At 36.8% G+C, this 25,958-nt stretch overlaps 1 protein-coding gene across 3 annotated transcripts in view; it reads left to right on the top strand.

The window, feature by feature from the left end:
- Positions 1–25,958, top strand: part of pth2rb (parathyroid hormone 2 receptor b) — a 64,678-nt gene that overhangs the window by 19,071 nt on the left and 19,649 nt on the right. For 2 of the 3 annotated variants that reach the window (XR_015521760.1, XM_087304022.1), the window contains exons 3-10: positions 7,003–7,113; positions 7,199–7,314; positions 10,181–10,278; positions 12,583–12,766; positions 17,084–17,237; positions 20,659–20,719; positions 20,841–20,907; positions 25,593–25,687. Coding sequence is in view for 2 of the 3 variants with exons in the window: in XM_087304022.1 (XP_087160148.1) it covers positions 7,003–7,113; positions 7,199–7,314; positions 10,181–10,278; positions 12,583–12,766; positions 17,084–17,237; positions 20,659–20,719; positions 20,841–20,907; positions 25,593–25,687 (886 nt within the window). In the remaining variant the exon portion in view is untranslated. The remainder of the gene's footprint in view (positions 1–7,002; positions 7,114–7,198; positions 7,315–10,180; positions 10,279–12,582; positions 12,767–17,083; positions 17,238–20,658; positions 20,720–20,840; positions 20,908–25,592; positions 25,688–25,958) is intronic. The other variant, XM_087304023.1, reaches the window with a different exon arrangement.

Genomic DNA, 25,958 nt, shown 5'->3' with positions numbered 1-25,958 from the left:
TAAACATTTGTTGTTTTTTTGACCACACACTCTGCGACCCACTGAAAATGATCCTGCGACCCACCAGTTGAGAAACACTGACCTAGAATCTTTTATAGAATCTTCAATCTGTTTGCTAAATTAATAGAATATGTTTTAAACACAGGATGCAAAGTAGGAAATACTGGTCCTATAATAATGGCATTATTTTATTATATCCGGCAATAACTTTTGCATGGTGAACACCTACATGTGTGTGGGAGAGAGAGGGTGCGAGAAAGAGAAAGACACACCACATGATTGTTGTCACCATGCACCAGTTAAAGTCACGTTAAATTATTGGCCCTCATCAATATTTTCAGCCAATCGGCTTTCTTATGTTTACAATCATGCTAAATGGCTGGTGATTGTTTTGCACTCAGTAAGCAACAAATATAAATAACGCACAGTGGCCTGCCTAAATAGTATTTGTATTTTTAAAATGGCAAAGAGGCAAGCATTTCATTTTTTTAAACCACGATTACACCTGATAAAGAGCCTGATTAAACCAGATCTTGAGAAGATGAAGCTGTGAGAATGGATCAGGATACAGAAGCAAAGCAATCTCGTCAGCCACAGAACATGACAGAAGAGCTGACTGTGGGCTCTTCTAGAAGATTAGACTGAGTGAGTCATTTGATTAGTGTTCATATGATATAGGTTTGTTGCTACATGTTTTATTATCCATGACTGACATATAACGTTATATGGCACAAAATAAAGACTGTTCAGATATGTGATGCTCTTTTTTTGCACTATAACTGTTTAATGACGTCATGTTCCGGGAAAACTGAAATTGTTTGATGGACGTCAGTCACAGTAACTTTTATTTCTTGGTTTTGTTCAGGGAATTATTCATTTACAAATTAAGCACTGGTGAATAGCATTCATGAGCATGCGCAATATACTGACACTGAGGATATTTGGTGCCAATTTTAATTTGCATGTGGGCATCTGGGGTTTAATGCACAGTACCAATAAACATGCTCAATATACTGACACAGAGAAGAAGAATCGGTTGAACAAAGTAAATACTTTTGTTTTATGTGCAAATAATAATTTTGATATTTGGTAGTATACTAGTTTTAAGTTATGTGCAGGCATTTGAGATATACATCAGTACACTCATGAACGTGTGGAATATACCGACACTGAGGAGAAGAATTGTTTCAATAAGGCCATTATTTTTGTTTTATATGCACATAATATCTTTGATTTATTGGTGCCTGTTTTAATTTGTGTGCAGGACTCTGGGGTATACATAAGTGAAGTTTCACAAACTAATTTCGAGAGGAACACGTGGTATGATTGAGCATGACTGGCTTCTTATCTGTAATCAGTAATAATCCAATCAGAGTGATCCAAGCTTACTATAAATGGATAGTTTTCTCCCTACTGCTCTATCTTCGTTTTGGAAGAATCCCCGCTTTCACCCCATCTCCTCCTTTTCCTCCCGTTTTTCTAAGGGGGTTCTTTCAAAACCCACCTGATCTCAAATCCCCTAATGTGCTTATTGACCAGGCAGGAGCCTTAGGCTCAAGTATCTCCGAGCTCAGGGATCTCTCTATAAATAACCAGAGTATCTTACCTTAGTCATCTTCGTCTTGAAGAACCCTCCTTCCACCCATACTCCTCCCATATCCTTGTCAGGGTGGTACAGAGGCCTAATGGTTAGCATCATTGCCTCACAGCAAGAATGTCACTGGCTCAGATACTACCTGGCTAAGTCAGCATTTCTGTGTGGAGTTTGCATGTTCTCCCCGTGTTTGTGTCGTTTTTTACGGGCTCTCCGGTTTCCTCCCACAGACCAAATACATGTAACATAAGTAAATCGACAAAACTAAATTGACAGCATAAACAATCCATAGAATTCATAATCTACTTCCACCATTATCAAGCAGGGGAGTTCTCGCGACCTACCTGAACTCAGACTCCCCTCTCGCCCTGCAACAGGGGGGAGCCCCAGGCTCGAGGATCTCACGAGCTCAGAGATCTCTTTCGTGACAGCATGGTTAACACGCTTCATAATCAATCATCAGCTAAGGGTGAATTCTTAAATTTTATATTTGGTGCCATTTTTTTTGTGTGCGGGACTCTGGGGTATCCATCAGTGCCCATTTCTAGTGAACATGCACAATATACTGACACTGAGGAGAAGAAACTGTTCTATTAAGTCATTATTTTTGTTTTATGAATACATCCACTTTTTATATTTGGTGCCAGTTTTAATTTGTGTGTGGGACTTTGGGGTATACATCAGTACACATTACTAATAAATATGCGCAATATACTGACACTGAGGAGAAGAAACGGTTGAATAAAAGTGTTTTTTTTTTTTTTATATGCACAAAGAAGTATTATTGTAGCTTTATTACAATTGGGACATTGAAAGAGTCTGGAACCTTGCTGTCTGGAGGATGAGAGAGCTTTCAGATTTCATCTAAAATATCTAACATTTGAGGTTCGAAAATAAATGAACATGAGGTTTCAGGGGGTTGAAATGACATGAGGGTGAGTAGTTAATTATTATTCAAATTTCCGAGTGAACTAACCCTTTGAAGTGTACACAAAGCTACAGTAGTTGATACTCTTCAGGCATCACCGGCAAACCACCAGGCAGAATTGAGCTACACAGCGTCATTTAAGTATGACTAAAGTTTACAAATAGCATCAGTCTCTTGAAGCCTCTTCTTCTCCATTCAGGGAATTGACCCATTGGTGCGGGGCTTCCAAACAGGGACGCTGCCCTTTTCCCACACTACTCTGCGGAGGCTGGATCAATGTTTGACTGAATACTCGTGCTTACAACAGAGGAGAATCAATGAGCCGCGAGGGAAGATAAACCCTACATGTGGCCGTGGGCAATATTCCCTCCTTTCATCAGAAATCCGGCTAGCACGTTTCCACTGCCTTTTCAAGTCATTATTTTCTATTTATTTTATTACTAATGCATCTTTTGTTGGTTGGTTGTCACGTCGGATAATGTGTGAAAATCGCAGAGGCCAACAGAGCTTTTATGGTTGAACGAAAGCATTGTTGTGATAATTATACTGTCGGAAACTTGCAGAGAACGTGAGATGTCAAGTCTCACTTAAGACGACCCTGTTACTAAAGAAACTGTAATTATATTAGACGTTCCTCGATGGACTCTGTGAGTTTTAATTAGGTTTTACATTAGTTTAAAGTGAGCAGCGGTCCTTCAGGTAACGCATCAATGAATCTGTAGCACTTTAAAGATATCAAGAGTTTTGTCAAGAATATGGCTGGGTATTTATACAAATCACAGATGCAGCTGCAACTCATAAAGTATTGTACTTCTTTCTGAGAGTGTAGGCATTAAAAGAGTTTTATATAAGCATTTTCTCTGCTTGTAGAACTGTTGAATCATTGATTCTCATTGGTTGATGAACATTCTGTTATTTTCATATAAAAACCATAGACTGTCAAAAATATGAACGTAGTATCTGTGATGTCACCTATAGGTTTCTAAAGAGCACAAAATAATCTACAAGTGGGCGTGGCCAACCTTCGCCATTTTGTTCGCACGTCATTGTGCCGACCCAGGGTAACCATAAAAGGGCAAAGAGGCCGAGCATGAGCGTAGCTACAGATGCTTGTTAGCATTTTGTACAGGCTTTATTTGGGAGAAACGCTTGATACTTCATTACCTTCGACTTGTTTGTGTTCTGACGACGTGCTGGTTATACACTATATCAATAAAGTGTTTAGTCTTTTAAAAACACTGTTGTAATACATTGAGCCACTAAGCAGTGTTCTTTCAACATTTTTCTACAGGAGGAAATTCCTTCCAAACCCTTCAAATATAGTCTGTGTTAGTAAATGCAAGCCTGTTTATGAAATCCAGGCATAACACTGTATGACAACAAAAGAAAAACACAATGTATATGACAAGCTCAGCAGCTAATCAGCCGGAATCAGCTGAGGTAACATGACGCCGACTAGTGAGACTTAGCTGTCACTCAAGTGGCCACGCCTTTAGTTATGCAGACATAATATAACTCAATATGAATAAAACGAATGAGTTATAAAATAATTTACCCCGCTCACAGTTGTCATGAAGTGTAATATTAGCTATACACTCTAAAATCGTTTTTTTGTACCAGGCTGTAAACACCTTTTTTTTTTTTTGCTGTAAAGTAGGCCATTTTTACAGTGGTGTCAATAGAGATGTGCTAGAGGAATTGTGCTAGACAGGCCTAGAGGAATTTCGATGAATTGCAGTTTCAGTTACTTCCGGATTAGATTCACAAGAGAGCGGGATGTTGCCGCTTCATGAAAAAAATGCACAACTAAAATAGTTCCCGGCAGGTTTTAACTGCATTACAGTTCCTTATTTTAGCTTTCTCAAAGCTACAACAGTATAAAAATCAAAACAAAACCTTTTAAATGAGACAAGGAAGAAACTAGTCCTACACACAGGAGCAGTTAGAGGACAAAAAACGGACTGATGTCTTGATATACAAGTGTTTTTAGCTGTGATAAACAGCTAGTGTAATAATTGAATCCACTACATTGAATTATTTGAAAAAAAAAAGCACATTTCTGATAATTCAATGGCAGGTGATCAGATATTAATTACTTGTTTAAGGAATTGGATAGTGGTCTATTTGTGCTTCTGATTTTAAAATGTTTTGAAGTGCCTTGAAAACACATCATTATTGAAAAAGGTCAAAATTCCACTCAAAGCATAATTATTATGTATATTTTAGCATTTATAACACTGTAAAATGCTCATTTAGAAGTCTTAGAGTAATGTTGAGTCTCTAGACTGAAGCAGACTGTAGCCATTTTTTCCATTCTAATATTCATATTAGATTTTTTGCGCATATCTGCAATATCGCATAAAACAATTGCATATAAAGCAGAGTCTCCATCCAATGAGTAAAAGAGAAGAAAACCATCCTTCCTTATCAGGGGCGTAGCAACCAGGTGGATGGGGGATACGCCCCCCTTTTAGAGACAGACAATTTAGAAACAGGTGATTAGGAATGTACAACCCAACCCCCCTGCCCCCACCAACACTATTAAATGTCCAATATATTAGCGCAAAAAATCTAAATGAAAAACCCGTATTTGCTGTGATAAAAGAAGACATCATGGGTATATTTTAATGTAATAAGTGACACCTCAGAAGACAAAATGCAATGAACGCGCAGTGGCTTTTGGGGGCTTGAGTTCTGTGAGGTAATAAAGCTGAGCCACTTTGATGATGGACTTTGGCTGAGAGATTTTAAAAGGACCACTTTACAATAAGGTTGTATCAGTTACTGTTAGTTAATAATGGCTCGTTTCCACTGAGTGGTACGGTATGGTTCGGTTTGGTACGCTTTGGTGGAGCTTTGGTGTTCAGCCAATAGCTGAACGCTATTGGTTTACAGCAATGCGCAGCCAGAATGAAAACAAAAGAGCCCCCATGTTTAAAATACAAAGCCGAGAGATTACAGCGTAAATATATATACATATAATGACAAGCCATAGTCGACCCGGGCTCAAACAAACCTTGTCTTCACCTTGATGAACAGCCATAAAGCCAAAAAGAAGAGCAGATTTACCCTGTGCCCCTTACAAGTTTTTTACAAGCCAGTCTGAAGTGCGAGCGGTTTCACCTTCTTCCTGGCGCTTGTCTATATCTGAAATAACAAACTTTGTGAGCTAATGACAATAACGTGCGCTTGATTATTGACATACTTTTAAAACCCGATCCTGTCATAAACTGACAAACGCGAGAGTGCCATGTTTAACTATTATTATCATCACCTTTTGGATTAAAATGAACTCAGAATGATGGAATTATTCTCTAACAGAGGTTACATGTGCTGCTGAAGATTACAGACACAGATGAGAGGTTTGCTCTGACTGTGGGCTATATTTTGTGTTGTTTTTGAAACTAAATGTCTGCTGTGTGTAGTTTTTCTGTAGTTGGTAACATATTGGAGACTGTAAGGGTCTGTGTGTGTTCATATATAATGGATTTATTTATTTATTTAATATAATTGTAGTCGTTAGGCTATTTTGCACTGTCATTGATGTGCAGTTATAATCAAATCCTGTTCATTGAAAAGTTAGTAAACATTTATACAAAAGTATTTATGTGTATAAAGCGTCTGTTTTGTGAGAAGTGCTTCTCATATGAGATGATAAGCAACCCGTACAGCTTTAATGTAGACATTTTCTAAAGCGAAAATGATGTCGACTTAAACTTTCTGTCATACACCATGCCCACCAAAAGGGTACCTTTGGTAGTGGAAACGCAAGCCTGATAAAGGTGACCCGTACCGAACCGAACTGTACCAGTCAGTAAAAACGAGCCATTACATGAACAAACAATGAGCAATACAGTTATTACAGTATTTGTTCATTAAAATGCAGTTGTTTATTGTTTGTTGACGTTCACTCATGGTGCAATAACTAATGCTAATAAGCATGAATTTGGATTTTAATAATGCATTAGTAAATGTTAAACTATGATTAATAAATGCTGTAATTGTGTGGTTCATTATTAGTTCATGTTAGGAATTTCATTAACTAATGAAACCTTATTGTAAAGTGCTGACCACATCATTTAATTTGTATGCAAGTTTAATGTTTTACAATGTGGTCGGTTTGCTGGTTTGTCCATTAGTTTCGTCCCAATGTGCCCATTTTTGTTATCTATTAAAACAAAATCACACAACTTTTTTGATGCAGATGGTTGTAATTTATTCAGTAAATGTGTTTCCATTGTACTTTCATATTTTCTTATTGGTTAAAAAGTTTATCCTGCATTTGTTTGTATAAGTTTTGTTATGCAGATTTTAAAAATGTATGCGCGTTTTGGCATTCAATTAAGCAATTTTAACGTTAATTTCCAAAATGAGCCCAAAAATAAGTGGATGGAAACTTGGTTAATGTGTTTTTTTTTTCTTTCTGTTTCTACATGTCTTGAATTTCCATTTAAATGAACTGTGATTATGGTTCACACAGATGAGGTCTGTTCTCCTGGATGGGACGGGTTGGTTTGCTGGCCTCAAGGTTCTCCAGGAACCGTCACCAAAGTGCCGTGTCCCAGTTATGTATACGACTTCAACCACAATGGTACAATCTAATAACAAGTTCTACTTTTTCTTTAAAACTGTCTAAGAGTTTCCAGTCAAGTTGTTGTTTCTCTTGGTGTTTATAGGATTTGCATACCGCCAGTGCAGCTCAAATGGATCGTGGGTATCGGTGGAGAACAGGACTTGGGTCAATTATTCAGACTGTCTGCGCTTCCTCGCTCCAGGCATCGAAAAGGGCAAAGTAAGTCCAATTAAACAAGCCGAAGCAGGTTTTGGTGTCTTATTGATGAGTTTTGAAATCATCCAAGAGTCACTTTTGACAACAGTGTTAAAATGAGATGTTGGGTTAGTGTCTAAAAGGCACAGTATAAATTTGAAATAAATTTTGTACTGTCTAGGGACAGCACCTAAGCTTTTCCCTCATCATAGCACACGTGCTGCTGATGTGGTGACAATAAAAGTGATTTGATTTGATTTGATTTGATAGTTCAACCAAAATGAACATATGTAGCGTTCAGATGCAAAAGCCATCTTAAATTTCCATGGAAAATAAGCATTTTCTCAGACTTCTATGTTTATTTTTGAGTTATTTTATTTTTAAGACGATGAAAAGAAAACATTGTTTGCAATAAAAGGTAAATTACTGGACCTACACACAGAGGAGCCAGCAGCTCAGTTTTTAAAGATAATTTCAGATGGTATTTAGAGATTTTTGGATCTGAATTCTTCATATACTGTCTGTTTACTCACTCTCAGTCATCTAAGATGTATGTGAGTTTTTATTCAGAACACTAGAAGCAAACAGGATGTTTGCTTGCTGAAACAAAATGATTTAAAACGAACATATATATATATATATATATATATATATATATTTATATATATATATGTGTGTGTGTGTGTGTGTGTGTGTGTGTATATATATATATATATACAGAAGCAACACAAAACTAATACCCGCATGGTACACTACTGATGAAGTGGTTGTGAATTACAGATAAAATCTTGAAATTAATTTTCAGTTTCTTGCATAACATGATCATTTCAATTCTTGAGATTTTAATGTATCATAAGATTCCAGTGGTATTACTTTTGTTTTACCTGTATATGCTTTTTTTAACTCTCAAAATGTAGGTAGTCATTAGCTATGTTTCCATTCTCCTATTTTCAGCAACCTTTTGGATTTTTGTTTAAAAAATTCTTAAAGGAGATGACGTGATGTGCATAGATTTTGAAAAATGTGCCTAAAAAATATTTGCGCACGAATGAGTAGGATATACTGTTATTCCAATATTGAAAAATGTGCTTAAACTATAATGGAAACACATTTACCGAATAAATTCCAGCATGCGCATCAAAAAATGCAATTTTGTTTTAACAGATCATGTGATAATAAAAACAGGCGTGATTCAAAAGCCACTGCACATTCGTTACATTTCGTCTTCGTCACAAGCAAATTAATATATAAGAAAAAGACATGTCAGATTGACGATGCACCCCAACATTGTGGGGACATGGAATTTTGTTTGAAATGAAAATCAAGTTGACGTCAACATCAAAACCTCAATGTCCAACGTCCAACCTAAAATTAACCAAATATCAACATTTAATGATGTAACAGATTGATGTTGTGTGGAAATTACAACTATGACGTCTATAAGATGTTGGATTTTATTTGCTATACCTGACAAATTAATTTCAGTATTTGACATCAATATGACGTTGGTTCAAGATGTTAAACTCGAAGTTGGTTTTTAGTCACTGTCCAACATAACCTAAAATCAACCAACTATCAACGTCATTTTATGTCATTATTGAAGGTCAAAATAACTTGTGCTTAGACGCTGGCTAGACATTGCATTTTGGTCACCTGACGTCACTATCCAAATCTAACCTAACATTAACGTCTTATGACATTGTGTGTCTGCTGGGTCCCACCGCAGAAAATTGCAAGTTTTTTTGGACAGTTTAATCAGGAAGGGATGATTTAGTTTTCTTCGACTATATGGAAACAATGCTTTATTTCAACCCAAGCTCATTCTGAAAACGTAGTCCCGCGGACGTTTCTGGAGACAGCGGAATACGTCCCGGAAGGTAAGTACGGCTGCGCTTATTTTTTTCAAGCGAACGCTACGGGGCGGTGTGAGGCTGTTCCCTTTCATGCTTGCCGGCCGGCCAGCAGACCGCGTAACTCCTTGTAGAAGGCTTCCCCGCTGCAACCCGTTTGTCCACTCAGCTCACCGTGTACGTCGGCATGCTCGAGATGCAGAGAGGAGTTGACCGCGGCGATCGGTTTCAAATCTGGGGAAGAGCGGTTCCAGCAATCAGGTAAGACAAAAACAGAATCCCAAAAGTTTAGTGAACGAGTTTCTTAACAGGGTGAGAACGCGGTGAAATCCGAAAATGCGGTAGAAAAAAAAAATCAGGGCTTTTCTTTTTTTGGACGGCTTTTGTAAACTGTTGCTCGGGTTTAGGTAAGCGAGCGGGCGTGCGGGTCAATCGGTAAAATTGATTGGGTTCAGGGAAGGAGGAGGGCGGGTCAGCCGATTGGCCGGTCGCGCAGTCAATCATCCGATCAGTCGGACAGCGGCCTCTGGTGGGTTCACGCGAGAACAGCGCGGGCGCGAACTGCGGCGTTTGAGATGCGAAAAAGCGAACAACAGTGGCCTCTCGCGGATTCGCTAAAACAAAAACTGCAGCCGTACGTACCCGCTGGGACGTATTCCGCGGTCTCCAGAAACGTCCGCGGGACTACGTTTCCACAGTGAGCCTGGGTTGCTTTATTTACAAATGTTTATGTGCTTTTCCATATTTGCGCATTTTGCATCCTGGGATGGAAAGAGCTAATGACTTGCATTTTAGGAATCACCGAGAACCCCATTTTCAGCTGAAAAAACAACATTGTTGTTTTGACCAACATATTGGATGGTCACAAAATTGACAGCATATTTATATACAATTTCCATTAAAAACACTTCAAGCTGCTTATATTGATTGAAACGTCACTGGTTTAAAAGGTCAAAGTCTTCACAAATGTTCATGGCATCTAGCAACAAGTTTTGTTGGTTGAGATCACTTGATGACTGAAGCGCTGTTGTGTTTTCCAGAGGGACTTTTTCGAGCGGCTGCACATCATGTACACTGTTGGCTACGCAGTGTCCTTCAGCTCGCTACTAGTCGCCATTTTCATCATCGGATACTTTCGGTAATGGAGCATGTTTTTACACTTGTCCCGCCTGACAAGTTCTAAAAACACTAATAAGTCTGTGAATTCATTATGAACCTGCACGGCAAGCAAATGTTTTGAACTAGTTGCGCATAAGTGGCTGATGTTCAGACAGTCTCAGGTCTTCATCTACAAAGATCTTCAGACGGTAAATTAGCAAAAGAGTTCTCCAGTGAGCTTCCGCTACATCTGAACTACTTGTACATTGCTTCTTTTAATTAAAGGGCTCCACTCGAGGGTTGGGATTTATTAGCTATGGTATATATATATATATATATATATATATATATATATATATATATATATATATATATATATATATATATATATATATACACACACACACACACACACACGCACACACACACACACACACACACACACACACATACACTGTAAAACATGCAGTGTTTCACACAATTCATTTATTACAAATCAAGTTAACTTAACAAATTTAAGTGGATTGAGCGTAAAACAATCAAGTTGTCCCCCCCAAAATCTCAAGAATTATGTTCAACAAAAAACAATTATGTTTATGTTTTTAGCTAATTTTAAAGAACTAGTTTGAATAAGCAGCAAAATATTTTTTCAGGGAATGCACATGTACACAAAACGGTTAGTATTAACTAGAAATAAAGCTGCAAAAGCATTTTAATAAAACGTTATTTTATATTTTAAATAAACTTTTTTTTAAAAAATAATTTGTCATTTAAATCAAAAGAAAATAAAAAATAACCTTAAATTTAATAGATACAATATAGACATATTTCAATGAATGCAAAGCTAAAAAAAAAAAAAAAGGTAAAACTTCAATTTAAAGTGCAGATTTTAATATAGAAAATATGATTACAAAAATGTATGAAGAGTCAATATTTTTGGGAAAAATTGTAAACCGAATAGGAACAAAAACTTGTTTTGTAATTTTTTATGGCAAGTTTTTTTATTATAGATTTAAATACACCATAAAATATTAATTAATTAAAAATATTATTGAATTTAATGTTTCAATATTTACTCTAAAAATTTTATAAAATGATAATAAAAAAACTTATACATTTGAATTTTTATATTGTAGTAATTAATAGTATAAAATGATGTAAAAAGTATAAAATATTTGAAAATCATTGTGTGTAGTTTGGATAGGCTTTAAATTACATTTCCATAACCATAATTTCCACTACACAATTTATTATTTTAGATGCGTTGGTAATGACATTTATATCGGTATTCCAGAAATGACAAAACGCTAAGATTTCGCAAATCTTTTTTCCTTTGCAGATGTCTCCATTGCACAAGAAACTACATCCACATGCATCTGTTTGTGTCGTTCATGCTGTGCGCTGTCATTTTTACCACACAATTAACTATTTTAGATGCGTCGGTAATGACATTTATGTCAATATTCCGGAAATGACAAAAATGCTAAGATTTCCCAATTCTTTTTTTTCCACTCGCAGGCATCTCCACTCCACCAGAAACTACATCCACATGCATCTTTTTGTGTCGTTCATGCTGCAAGCTGTCATTTTTGCCACACAATTAACTATTTTAGATGCGTCGGTAATGAAAAAACGCTAAAATTTTACAAACCTTTTTTCCTTGCAGATGTCTCCACTGCTCAAGAAACTACATCCACATGCATCTGTTTGTGTCGTTCATGCTGTGCGCTGTCATTTCTGCCACAATATTAACTATTTTAGATGCGTCGGTAATGACATTTATGCCGATATTCCAGAAATGACAAAAACGTTAATATTTCGCAAACCTTTTTTCCTTGCAGATGTCTACACTGCACAAGAAACTATATCCACATGCATCTCTTTGTGTCGTTCATGCTGTGGGCTGTCATTTCTGCCACACAATTAACTATTTTAGATGTGTCAGTAGTGATATTTTTGTCCGTATTCCAGAAATGACAAAAATGCTAAGATATCCCAATTCTTTTTTTTTTTCTCTCAGGCATCTCCACTCCACCAGAAACTACATACATATGCATATTTTGTGTCGTTCATGTTACGCCCTGTAATTTTTGTCACACGATTAACTATTTTAGATGTGTCGTTAATGACATTTATGTTGGTATTCTGGAAATGACCGATTTCCCTTGCAGGCATCTCCACTCCACCAGAAACTACATCCACATGCATCTGTTTGTGTCATTCATGCTGCGCACGGTCATTTCCACCACACAGTTAACTATTTTAGATGTGTCGGTAATGACATTTATGTCTGTATTCCATAAATGACAAAAATGCTAAGCTTTCCAATCTTTTTTTCTCGTAGGCGTCTCCACTGCACCAGAAACTACATCCACATGCATCTATTTGTGTCGTTCATGCTGCGCGCCATCAGCATCTTCGTGAAGGACAGAGTGGTGTACGCTAATGGTGTCCTGCAGGAGTACGACACCATGCTAATGGACAACATCAGCACCGTCTCCATTTCCCCTCTTGACAAGACTCAGTATGTGAGTGCACTAACGTTGATGAACCAGGCCGGGTTTAAGCTGAGCTGAATTCATTCGTTTTGGCTAAAATGATTTAATGAACTTCAGTTAACTTAAATTAAGTTAACTTTTCTCCGCATTGGAGCTGGTTGGGGTCTCTTTTTTTGGAAATTCGGCAGTTTTTTGACTGTATGTTGTTAAATAGAAAATGCCTGCTGTGTTAAAGTACTCCTGGGATTTGTCTTATGTGCATATGAGGCTTTCAGCACTAATGCAGCTTAATGAGGAGCAAATGATGTGTGGAATTAATGCTGTATCTGTGTGTTTTAAGACGAGCAAATACTGTGCAGCCACAGGGAATGAAGGGAAATTCTGTCACCTCATTTACGCAGATAATTGAGTCATATTTCTTTGTAAAAATCTTGATATGTTTAATTAAAATGTACACAAAATATTAACTACTTTAAGAACTACTGTATAATAGATCTATTAATATATGTCGATTTAAAATGTAACTTTTTTTGTAATATACAGTATAGTAAAAAAAAAAGCTAAAAAACATAAAATGCAAGGGGGAGGGAAAAATAGTCTTATCCTTATTTACTAATGAATTCACTCTTAATTTATATTGTGACGACATGTTCTCATGAATTTACAATTTAGTCTCTTGTTTAGTAAATCATTACCACAGTTTAACAATTTGTTTACTTGTTTCTTAAAAATGTTGCCCAGAAAGTAAAAATTTATACTTTTGTTTTAGTAAATTATCACTACAATTTAGTAATTTGTTTAGTTTACTCATTACTAATTTTGTTTGCTCATTTCGTTTTAATTGTGGCAGTTGAGTAAGAATTTGTTCTTACATTTTAGTAAATCATTGCAAAAGTAGTCATTCGTTTACTTGTTTATTTACATTGTGGCAACAAATTAACAGTTTGTTCTTTTTATTTTTGTAATTCGTCATTTTTAGTCATTCGTCAGCACAGTTTAGCAATTTGTTTACTTGTTTATTTAAATTGTGGCAACAAATTAACTATTTGTCAATATTTAAACAGAATATTAAAACAGTCAATATTTATTTTTTCTGTTTATTCTGTAGGCACAGATAAACAAAAGCTGTTGTCCTATTTTTAACACAAAATGGAGAATTGAAACAAACACAAAACTGTGCATTTAATAATTAAATCATTTGATAAAAAATTAACACCACAAAAAAGAGATTTCAATGTGTGGGCATGCATTTGATTCGCCTTTTTTGCAGATTGGACAATAGCTATGAGGCACTGTGTAGGATTTAAATCAAACTTCACTTATCAACAAATACATAAAACACGTACATTTCAAAATAAATGGTATAATCGAATGAGTGGATGGACTGAATTTGTTCTTTCATTTTTAGTAATTCGTCACCACAATTTAGCTATTTGTTTACTTATTTCGTTTAAATTGTGGCCATGGTTTAACAATTTGCTTTCTTGTTTTAGTAAATCATCACCACAATTTAGTCATTTGCGTACTGATTTCATTTAAATTTTGGGCAACAAATTAATCACTTGTTTTGTCGTTTTTTGTGATTCGTCATCACAATTTATTCATTTGTTTACTCGTTTTGTTTAAATTGGGGTCATGAATTAACAATTTGTTCTTTCGTTTTAGTAATTCATCACATCACATCAACACAATTTAGTAAATTGTTCTTTCGTTGTAGTACATCATCAACACAATTTACTGTACTTGTTTACTGATTTTAGTTTAATTTTGCTCTCAAATGTATATATTTTTATATTTGGGCTTAATTAGATTTTTTTCAAATTGATTAAGATCATTTTTCTCTTATAATTTTGATTAAATAATTGTTATTTTGACAAACTGTTATTTTGACGTTATTGTGATATTGTGAAATTCAAAAGAGAGCGAAATAGTTTTTGGAGAAATTGCTGAGAATAGGAATTTTTTTATTGCTTGCGAAGTTTTGCAAACATTTTGCAAACATTGCTGCAACTTAACATTTCTTAGCAACCATATCAACAACCAGATCAGTTTGCACTATAAATTTTTCAGTGCTTTTAAGGTCATGCCCCATATTCGTAAAAAATTATGTATTCCAATTTACACACTGTATCTAAATAATATTTAAAACTACAATTATTGTGTCCCGAATCAGAATATATTAAAATAAGCGTTCCAAAGATGATCTACTATTTCTGGTAGAAATTCAAAGTACAGATTTGTGGTTGATCCAACCTCTAATAATTTGTGTGTTTGGCGTGAATTTAATTAGAACTACAAATAAAAGTAATGAGTGTCAATAAATTATAGACATGGTAGATGCGTGAGGCAGATGGTTAAGTGGAGAGGTTTTGGTGAAGATTAATATCTAATAAAAAATTTAACATTTTCCACCTTCTAACAAAAATGTGAGCTTTTATAAACATGTGTTTGGTTGATAAATTCAGATTGCATAACACCTAAGGAGATTTCTCAGCATGAAAGACTTGCCAAGGGCAGAATAACCTGCTGCTGAGTCTAAAATATGGTAGGAAATTAAATATAAAAAATGTCAAGACAAGATGATTGACAGGGCATGTAACTAAGCAACAGAGCGGTCTATTAACGAGGGAGCAGCATGTCCCAGAGCTTGCCTACTTCTTTGTTATGCTCTCAAAAAGTACATACTTTTCGGTCATAGTGTAAGTAGGCGAATTGGGAGTGCCCAATTCTCAGATATGCAAAAATGGAGTCATAATGTACACTTATCTAAATAATACAATCAGTATGGCTGCGTCCGAAATTGCATACTTTCATACTATATAGTACGCTAAAAATAGTATTCGAGCCGAGTAGTATGTCCAAATTATTAGTAATCGAAAAACAGTATACGAGAAGTACCCGAATGACTACTATTTCTTGCAAGATTCTAAAGTATGCTTCCAATGGATGTTATGCTCTCCCATGATGCCACAGGAGAGAATCCATAAATGGGAGTGAAGTGATGCAACTGACTTGGGTACTGCAGGTCACGTGATTATAAGAAATGGCGGATGTAGTTAGGGATGCAACAATTATAAATTTTGGTTGTACGATTATAATCTAAGAAATAACGGTTTCATAATCACGATAATCACGGTTTCATGTTTTTTTTTCGATTATTTGCATTAATTGATTTAAAACCCCACTATTTCAAAACTAGTTTAAAATTTAGTTTAATTTCGTTTTGTAGTTCGGGCCCAACTAAATATTTGTTGCCCTTCTAATCGTTTAAGTTTGTTTAATTGAATATATATAAATAAGTGGATATTAGTGATTCATTTATTGGATAAAATAGCTTTTTCAATGTGTTTTGGTCATTATCAATGCACCAGCAAAAATAGACTCAGCGGTAAAACTATCGCGCCACTGCTGCTTCAACGATGCTCACGCCTCGTGCTGACGCACTGCTTCTGTGTGCAGTATAAAAGCTCTAATCCGTTAACATGGACGCCAAAAAAAAACACGCTTTGCTCATGCTTGTGGTGTGAAACAGGATTGAGTTTTTCAGCACTCTCTCCGAAAACACTCTGTTGATCTCAGCTGGCATTCGCCACATGATCGCTCTCATCAGCGCCATTATTTGTAACTTTAAGTGGGTTTGCAAATCTGTGTACTTTCCATTGCTTCTTCCTCAAACTTTAGCCATGTGCAATTCCCGCGGTCACAAAAGCCCCCTGTCATCTCAACTAGGTGCGCCTGAAAATCGTGAGCATGTTGCATCGCGTGCGCATCCCTTCATTGGAATTACCGAACTTGCACGAGCTTGAGTTAATAGCCACATTCATAGTTAGTCCAGTGTGCCTGGTTATTAGTCTTGGTGTACAAACTAGTGCATAGTTGGCATAACGTTTAGTTGCTGCAGTTTTGTTCCTTGCAGAAACACGGTGTTGAGAAGCCTTTACGATTAATTAACCGTGACGAATTAAATCGCGGTTAATAGTGAAACCGGTTAATCGCATCCCTAGATGTAGTACACCCGAATTTCGTTCATACTCACATTCACACTGTATAGACCGTACTTTTCTAGCGGTCGTGTAGTTCAAATTCAAATATAGCATATACTAGAGTAGTAGGTTATTTAAAATGGAGTCTACAGCTGCGTCCGAAACCGCATACATCCATACTATATAGTACGCTAAAATCCGTATGCGAGTTGAGTAGTATGTCCGAATTCATAGAATTCGAAAATCAGTATGCGAGAAGCACACGCAGCCGACGACTTAAAAGCTACATAAGAGCAAACTGTTGTCCTCTGATTGGTTGGATTCAAACGGCTAGAGGATCCTGATTGGCTGTTTGTATTTTCAGTTTGGCTGCAAGATCACAGTCCTGTTCTTCATTTATTTCCTGGCGACGAACTACTACTGGATTCTTGTGGAGGGCCTGTACCTTCACAGCCTCATCTTCATGGCGTTCTTCTCCGACTCCAAATATCTTTGGGGTTTCACCCTCATAGGATGGGGTAAGAGCGCATGATTTTTGTCTCTAAACATTATTGATTCGTCCTACCCAGATGTAACCTCACCAATTCTACAGCTTGTGTGACGGCTTTTGTTGTATCTGCTCATAGGAACGGCAGTGGAAGCATTCTGCTGTGCTTTGAGGCGGCAAACACTTACTTAAAGCCAGATTTATTCATACATTAAGTTTGATGCAAAATACTCCACAGGCAAGCCGGGCAGACATCTTTGAAGTGCAAATTCTTCTGGGAAGGTTGCTGCGTTCTTGGACACTTTGTTAAAATCTCAGTGACAGAGATGTTGGTTTTAAGTTAAACAAACCCACAGTGACACAGGGTCCACGTCTAGTATTTAAGAAACACATCGATGTTCCGAACACATTAATGTGTCTTGATAATCAATGATGAATAATTCATGATCCCGGCGTTCGATGTGTTAGCGGTAGAGTAAACACCTAATGAGGGTTAAATTTTCATATTCGAGCACTCCGAGACACCAGATCAAAAAGATGTGGCTGCGGCATGTTTGCTGAGGTCTGCTTTCGGCTTCTTCATAATTAATAAACTCTGTATTTAGGAAGATGCTTCATCATACATCAATGTCCGCTGGGTCTTTTACTCTCAGCATGTTTTTTTATAGCCAATGTTAATGTAGGAAAGTTGTTTTCAGTTTCAAAATACTATGAAGAAATTATGTAATAATAAATCATTTTAATAATATATTTATATTTATAGTTCTGGATGTGGATAAACCAATAATAACTGCTTAAAGTAGACTTTTCATTTTTTGCTGAGCTCTCTTTGTTTCTCGCTCTCTCTCTCTCATTCACTTTGTATATAAATTTATATTTGCAATGCATCCGGAAAGTATTCATAGCGCTTCACATTTTTTACATTTGTTTTATGTTACAGCCTTATTACAAAATGGATTAAACTCATTTATTTTCTCAACAATCTACACACAATACCCCTTATTATAATAATGACTTTTTTATATTGTTGCAAATTTATTAAAAATGAAAAACCTGAAAAATTACATGTACATCAGTATTCACAGGCTTTGCTGTGGAGCTCTAAATTGAGCTCTGTTTCCACTGATCATTCTTGAGATGTTTCAGCAGCTTAATTGAAGTTCACCTGTGGTAAAATCAGTTGATTGGACATGATTTAAAAAGGCATACATGTGTCTATATAAGGTCCCAGGGTTGACAGTGCATGTCAAAGCACAAACCAATCATGAAGACAAAGGAATTGTCTGTAGACCTCGGAGACAGGAGGCACAAGGCTGGGGAAGGTTACAAAAAACATTCTGCTGGTCTGAAAGTTCCAATGAGCACAGTGGCCTCCATCATCCGTAAGTGGAAGAAGTTTAGAATCACCAAGACTCTTCTTAGAGCTGACCGGCCATCTAAGCTGAGTGATCAGGGGAGAAGGGCCTTAGGCAAGGAGGTGATTAATAGCCCGATGGTCAGTTTGTCTGAACTCCAGCGTTTTTCTGTGAAGAGAGGAGAACCTAACAGAAGGACAACCATCTGTGCAGCAATCCACCAATCAGGCCTGTATGGTAGAGTGGCCAGATGGAGGCCTGGAATTTGCCAAAAGGCATCTGAAGGACTCTGAGACCATAAGAAACAAAATTCTCTGGTCTGATGAGACTAACATTGAACTCTTTGGAGTAAAAGCCAGGCGTTACATTCAGAGAAAACCAGGCATCACTCATCACCAGGCTAATACCATCCCTACAGTGAAGCGTGATGGTGGCAGCATCATGCTGTGGGGATGTTTTTCAGCAGAAGGATCTGGAAGACTAGTCAGGATAGAGGGAAATATGAATGCAGCAATGTACAGAGACATCCTGAATGAAGACCGGCTTCAGAGTGCTCTTGACCTCAGACTGGGGCGACAATTCATCTTCCAGCAGGACAATGACCCAAAGCACACTGCCAAAATATCAAATGTAGTGGCTTTGCTACAAATGTCCTTGAGTGGCCCAGCCAGAGCCCAGAACGATTGAACATCTCTCGAGAGATCTGAAAATGGCTGTACACCGTCCCTTCCCATCCAACCTGAGCTTGAGAGGCACTGCAAAGAGGAATGGACAAAAATTCCCAAAGACAGGTGTGCCAAGCTTGGGGCATCATATTCAAAAGGATATGAGGCTGTAACTGCTGCGAAAGGTGCATCAAAAAAGTATTGAGCAAAGGCTGTGAATACTTTTTGTATGTATTTGTGATTTTTCAGGGTTGCTTTGAATAAATTTGCAACAATTAAAAAAATTCACATTGTAATTATGGGGTATTGTGTGTAGAGTTTTGAGGAAATTAATTTATTAAATCCATTTTAGAATAAGGCTGAATCATAAAGAAAAGTGGAAAAATTTAAGCGCTATGAATACTTTCCAGATGCACTATATATATATATATATATATATATATATATATATATATATATTAGAAGGCTCAGCCAATGGAGTGAATTTGGGGTGGGGCTACAGTATTTTTTTTCTTTAACCAATTGCAATTGAGTGGGGCGTGTTCTGGAAATTGCTACATCTGCAGAAACAACATACTTGATATTTGGTTTATTCTTTTGGACTGTCAATGAGACATTAAGGAGGCTCTGCCAATAGTGTGAGTTTGGGGTTTGGCTATATGTTTTTTATCAATAACACATGAGAGTGGTGTACTGGAAACCTATAAATCTGTGGAATTGACATAGTTCAAATTTTAATTGTCATTTGGAGGGTTGAGGTAAAGTTTAGGAGACTTGTTCCAATAGTATGAATTAGGGGTGGGGCTATGTGCTTTTAGACCAGGGGTCACCAATCTCATTCCTGGAGGTCTGGTGCCCTGCAGGGTTTAGCTCCAACTTCCCTTAACACACCTGCCTGGGTGTTTCAAGTATACCTAGAAAGACCTTGATCAGCTTGTTCAGGTGTTTTTGATTAGGGTTGGAGCTAAAATCTGTCGGACACTGGACCTCCAGGAACAAGTTTGGTGATCCCTGTTTTAGACTAACAGCAGGTGAAGGTGTGTTCTGGAATATCTGCTGAAACAACAATTCAACATTTGATTTATTATTTGGATTGTCAATGTGACATTTAGGGGGCTCGACCAAAAAATGTAAATAGGAAGTTGTATTTATTTATTTTGGTTTGTTTGTTTGATTTTTGACTAAAAGCAAGTGAATGACGTGTTCTGGAAACCTTTAAATCTGGAGTAACTATATACTTGGTTTGATCTCAGGAGGGTCAAGGAGACGTTCAGGAGGCTTTCCTCTTATAGAATCTGCTCGGCTCTGAGTAAAAGCAATTGAAAGTTGTGTTGTTCCGGTGTGTTTATGACAAGTGTTGTGCATGCCTCTGTGCGCCAATGCTGAATTACAGTTGATAAATCTTGTCATTTTCTCATTTGTGCGACCGCAGGTGTGCCCGCTCTCTTCGTGTCGACCTGGGCTGTCGTCAGGGCAACGCTGGCGGATGCAAGGTGGGCTTTCTGTATATCATATCCAGACTTCTCAGAAAAAGCCCAAAACACACACTGACAAACAATCTGTTTATATATATATATAAATGAATAAAGGGATATTTCTGTCTTGTTTCCCAAGGTGTTGGGAGTTGAGCGCGGGCAATATTAAATGGATTTACCAAGTTCCTATACTGACAGCAATTGGGGTGAGGAACTATTTACTAGTCGCATTCACTAAATCAGTGTGATTTTTTAAAATACTACTGTATTGGTTTTATGTATTCGTTTTCAGTATTGTAATCTTAGATTTTTTTTTTTTTATCATGTCTAGTGGCCTTTATTTTAAATTTCCTAAGCTTTTATTCATTTTTGTCTCAGTTTTCTTTTTTCCTTCGAAGTATTTAAGTCCCTGAACTGTTTCATTTCATTCTTCGGTGTCAATGTTGTCGTTTGCTGAATACGATCTATTGCTGCTTCATTTGCTTTGTGTTTCCTGTGTTTTCTTTTGGCGTACAGTTAAAGGCTATATTTGGGACTTGTTTCCTTCTGTGCTTTACATACTGTAGCACCGGCACATTACTCAGGGTTTATCTCAGCTATTTTAAGTAACGACCTCAGCAAAAACAAAACAGTCTGAACTGTGGGATACAAATGCAGCATTCCTAGAAATAAGTCAAAAGTGCCTGTGCATTAGCAGTTATGAGAAATAAAGTCAACATTGCTTTACGAAAGTTAGATTTGAGGGATGTAAACTGATATGATAACTCAAAGTAGTTAGAATTGTAAACTCAAAATAAGATCTAAATATGGAATTGACTGTAATGTGAGATTTAAATGAAGAATTGCTAGAAAGTCAAAATGGAAAAAATAATAACTCAAAATTGTGAGATGTGTACGTAAAATGGCAAGAAACAAACTCAGAATTATGAGATGTATATTGAAAAAATTGTCATTTATACTCAAAATTACAAATAAATCTCAAATTATGAAATGTAAAGTGTACATTGCAAGAAAACTTCAAATTGTAAGATGTTAATTCAAAACTGGGAGGTATAAAATTAGAATGAGATGCGTAACTTAAATTGAGATGAAAACTCTGAATTGTAAATCTATATCGCAAGTGATTTTTTGTCAAAATTGTGAAATTTAAACTCAGAATTATAAGAAAAAGTGAAAATTGTGAGATGTTAATTCAATAACCTGGAACCCCTCTTCTTTTCCCCCACCCCACGACATGACAACTTCAAAATATTATGCAATACTCAGTGTGAGTGGGCTTGACAAACCACCTGTAGAAATCACACTCTTTCATCTCTCTGTCATTTTAACACACATTTGCACCAGACACTTTCTTACAATCACTCAACATCTCTTAAAAAACATTGTGTATTTATGGTATATATGAAGCAAGAGATCGCGATGACATATGATGACGTGTACAGGTGCTGTAGTGTTGTCCCAATTCTTAGGGGTAAATTTTGAAGCCTTTTCCCTTAACACTCAGTTGTAAGAGCCAAGGGGAAGGGGAAGGGGTACAAAAATAGAAATGGGATTGGCCATAAGCTCAAAATGACAAGATTAGTGCAAGAGAAAATAATAAACTCTCACAATTGTGAGAAATTAAGTCACGGTTTTGGGGGAAATGTCAGAATAGCAAGACGTAAACTCATAATTAAGTTTACATCACACAATTCAGGATTGCCAGGCGCAAAAAAAGGCAATGGAATCAAAAATAAAAAAAGTCACGATAGAAAAAGTCAAATAGAAAAGTCAAAATAAAAAGTTACAAATGCGTTTTTTCAAGACCATTTCAATGGGATGAGTTAAAAAAACAAACATTTTTTAAATGGGACAAAAACAAGCGAGAACTTTAAAAGACACCACAGCGGAATTATCCACCAACTATTCCAGCATATGTTTTACACAGCAGAAAATGCTTAGATTAAATCAGACATTCCTTCGCTTAGTCCCTTATTTATCAGGAGTCGCCACTGCAGAATGAACCACCAACTATTCCAGCATAAATTTTATGCTCTTCCAGCCGCAAGTTCTGGGAATCACCCATACACACTCATTTACACACATATACTACGGCCAATTTTAGTTTATTCAATTCACCTACAGTATAGCGCATGTCTTTGGACCGTAGGGGAAACCGGAACACCTGGAGGAAGTTCACGGGAACATCGTGAGAACATGCAAACTCCACACAGAAATGCTTACTGGTCCAGCCGGGACTCGAACCAGTGACCTTCTTGCTGTACGGCTACAATGCTAACCACTGAGCCACCGTGTCGCCTCAACTTCACAACAAAATACTCATTTTTAGGCTAACTAAAAGTTGCATAATATTCCATCCGGCAGTCGTCATTGCCTCAGAGGGCGCCAGATTGCACTGCAATGCCAAAAGTGCCATCAAAGCAGTTGTTAAGAGATGCAGCTGTCTTCCCATTAACCTCGAATTCAACCCCAACGCCCCGCGCTCTAAATGAAAGCCTCAAAATCCTGTAATCCAGCATGTCAAAAGGTCGATCGGGATTGCGGCGCGCTGTCGTTTTGTTGACGTGCTGTGACTGAATGTGATTGACCAGTTAGCGGTTGCATGCATATATTTATCTGCTGGATGGGCAGACGGAGACATTATGCCGTTAATTATTGGCTTTGCCGAGCGTAAGCGCAGTAATGGAGAACGTCTGAACGCCAGGAGAGCTGTAATTATGCGACAGAATGCAAATGTATTTTCCTGCTTGCTGCTGCCTGTCAACAAAACATATAAATTAGGACTTAACACACACAGATGAATCCACGCACAAGCGCTCATCACGACTAACAATTTCTATGGTGTATTGATTAAGACGTACAAAATAGGTAAAGCGGAATGAGAGAAACGACTGAAACCTGTTAAAAACGTTCACGGCTCAGCGACAACGGGAGCTCATCACGCTTTGGCGGAGTAATTCCTCAACGGAGCTTTTTTAAAGTAGTTAATTTAAGGAACTTTAAAACCTTTCTCTCTAGTCAATCTGTCTCTCATTTCTGAAGAATAATGAACATTTCTGCCACATCATGAACTCAGTTCATTTTTCGGGAGAGGACATGTTGTGTTTAATGGCATTCAGGAGTGGAGAGGATATTTTAATCACTTCTGGAACAAAATTGCCTGTTGTGCTGCCAATTCAGACAATGAAGTAAAATGATCACACTTTTTTTTCTTTTTTTTTTTGCGAGAATTGATTAAACTAAAGCTGGAATTAGAAATGATGGATAAAATATCCTTTATTAATAGAATGTTTAGTATAATTATTAGTATATTTCATTTAATTTATTCCGTTTTGATCATTTGGTATCAGAAGTGGTTTATATGAAAGGCAAAGGCCTCTAGATTACGCTTATTTTACCTAAATAAAATAAGATCATGCCTTTATTTTTTAGGACAGTAAGGTCTGACTTTGCTTAGACAAAGGTCTTGTCACTTAACAGAAATAATGTGCAGTATAGAGTATAAATATTATATCTGCAATGACTCAACAAACTTATTATTAAAGTCTACTGGAATGGCAAAGAAAGCTCCCAGAGAACACACTAACACCATGCTAACTTATGCTAACAGCATGCTAACAAAATGCTAATTCACACTAACAACATGCTTACTCATGCTAACAACGTTTACAACATGCTAACAACACGCTAAAAACATGATAATTCATGTTAACAACATTTTAACTCATGCTAACTCATGTTAACAACATGGTAACAACATGCTAACCTATCTTAACAACATGCTAACTCACACATGCTAACAACAGGCTAAAAACACACCAATTAATGCTAACAACATGCTAACTCACATTTTCAACGCGATAACTCACACTAACAGCAAGCTAATATTCTAAAACACGCCATTCTATCTAACAACATGCTGACTCAGGTTAACAACATGCTAACAACAAGCTAAATCATGTTTACTTACTCAAACAACAAGCTAACAACATGCAAACTCATACTAATTCATGCTAAAACAAGCTAACAACATGCTAACTCATGCTAATCCATGCTAACAACAAGCTAACAACATACTAATTAGCATTAACAACATGCTAACAACAAGCCAACTCATATTAAATCACGCTAACAACATGCTAACTCCCACTAACATTCTAACTCATACTAACATGTTAAACCACGTAAATTCACCCTAACAACATGCTGACTCACGCTAACAACATGTTAACAACATGCTAACAACAAGCTAACTCATACTAATTCTCGCTAACAACATGCTAAATCACACCAACATGTTCACTCATGCTAATTTGCTAAAAATTCATGCTAACAAAATGCTGACGTTAACATGTTAACATGGTAACAACCAGCTAACTCATGCTAACACACGTTAACAACATGCTAAAACACACTACCAACAAGCGAACATCACGCAAACAATTCTCGCTAACAACATGCAAAAAATACGCTAATTCATGCTAATATGCTGACTCACGCTAATAACATGTTAACAACATGCAACAACGAGCTAACTCATAACAACATCTTAACAACATGTTAACAAGCTAACTCATGCTAACTCAAGTTAACAATAAAATACGCTACCAACAAACTACCAACATGTTAACATGCTAATTCATGATAACAACATGCTAAGCTAACTTACATTAATAACCGAAACCATGATTTTCTGCAGTATTTGTGACAGACGATCATCTGAAAAAATCGACTAAATATGAGTAAATGCAATACAATATAATATTAAATATAATAAATGTAATATATATAGAGAGAGAGATAGAGAGATTTGTATTCCCCTGAACATCTTAAATTTTAAACAGTCCAGCTGTGAATTAAACACGTTTTGTTTGTCTTATCTTCCTTGCAGTTGAATTTCATTCTGTTTGTAAATATTGTACGAGTCCTGGCGACGAAGATCCGAGAAACCAACGCAGGCCGATACGACACACGTAAACAATACAGGTGAGCGCATGAAATGATTGTTATGCTGGCACACGACCTCCTTCAAACATCTGTACGGTATGTTATATTGGACGAGAGATTGTTTTCTACCAGTGACAAATTAAACTCAAATCAAACAGTATCTGAAGATATCTGATTCCATAAGGCTACGAGTGCAGGTGTTGCGTTCTCTGATATATGATGCCTTCATGCAGCTGCCTGATTCTGTTTTTGCTGGTTCTGCTGCTTGTTGTCGGCGAGGTGGAGTGTTTGGACATTATTGTCGAGCTAT

This window comes from Danio rerio, chromosome 22 (assembly GCF_052040795.2).
Source record: "Danio rerio strain M-AB ecotype USA chromosome 22, GRCz13ab, whole genome shotgun sequence".
NCBI classification, from domain to species: domain Eukaryota; kingdom Metazoa; phylum Chordata; class Actinopteri; order Cypriniformes; family Danionidae; genus Danio; species Danio rerio.
This window is presented reverse-complemented; position numbering and strand designations above follow the sequence as displayed.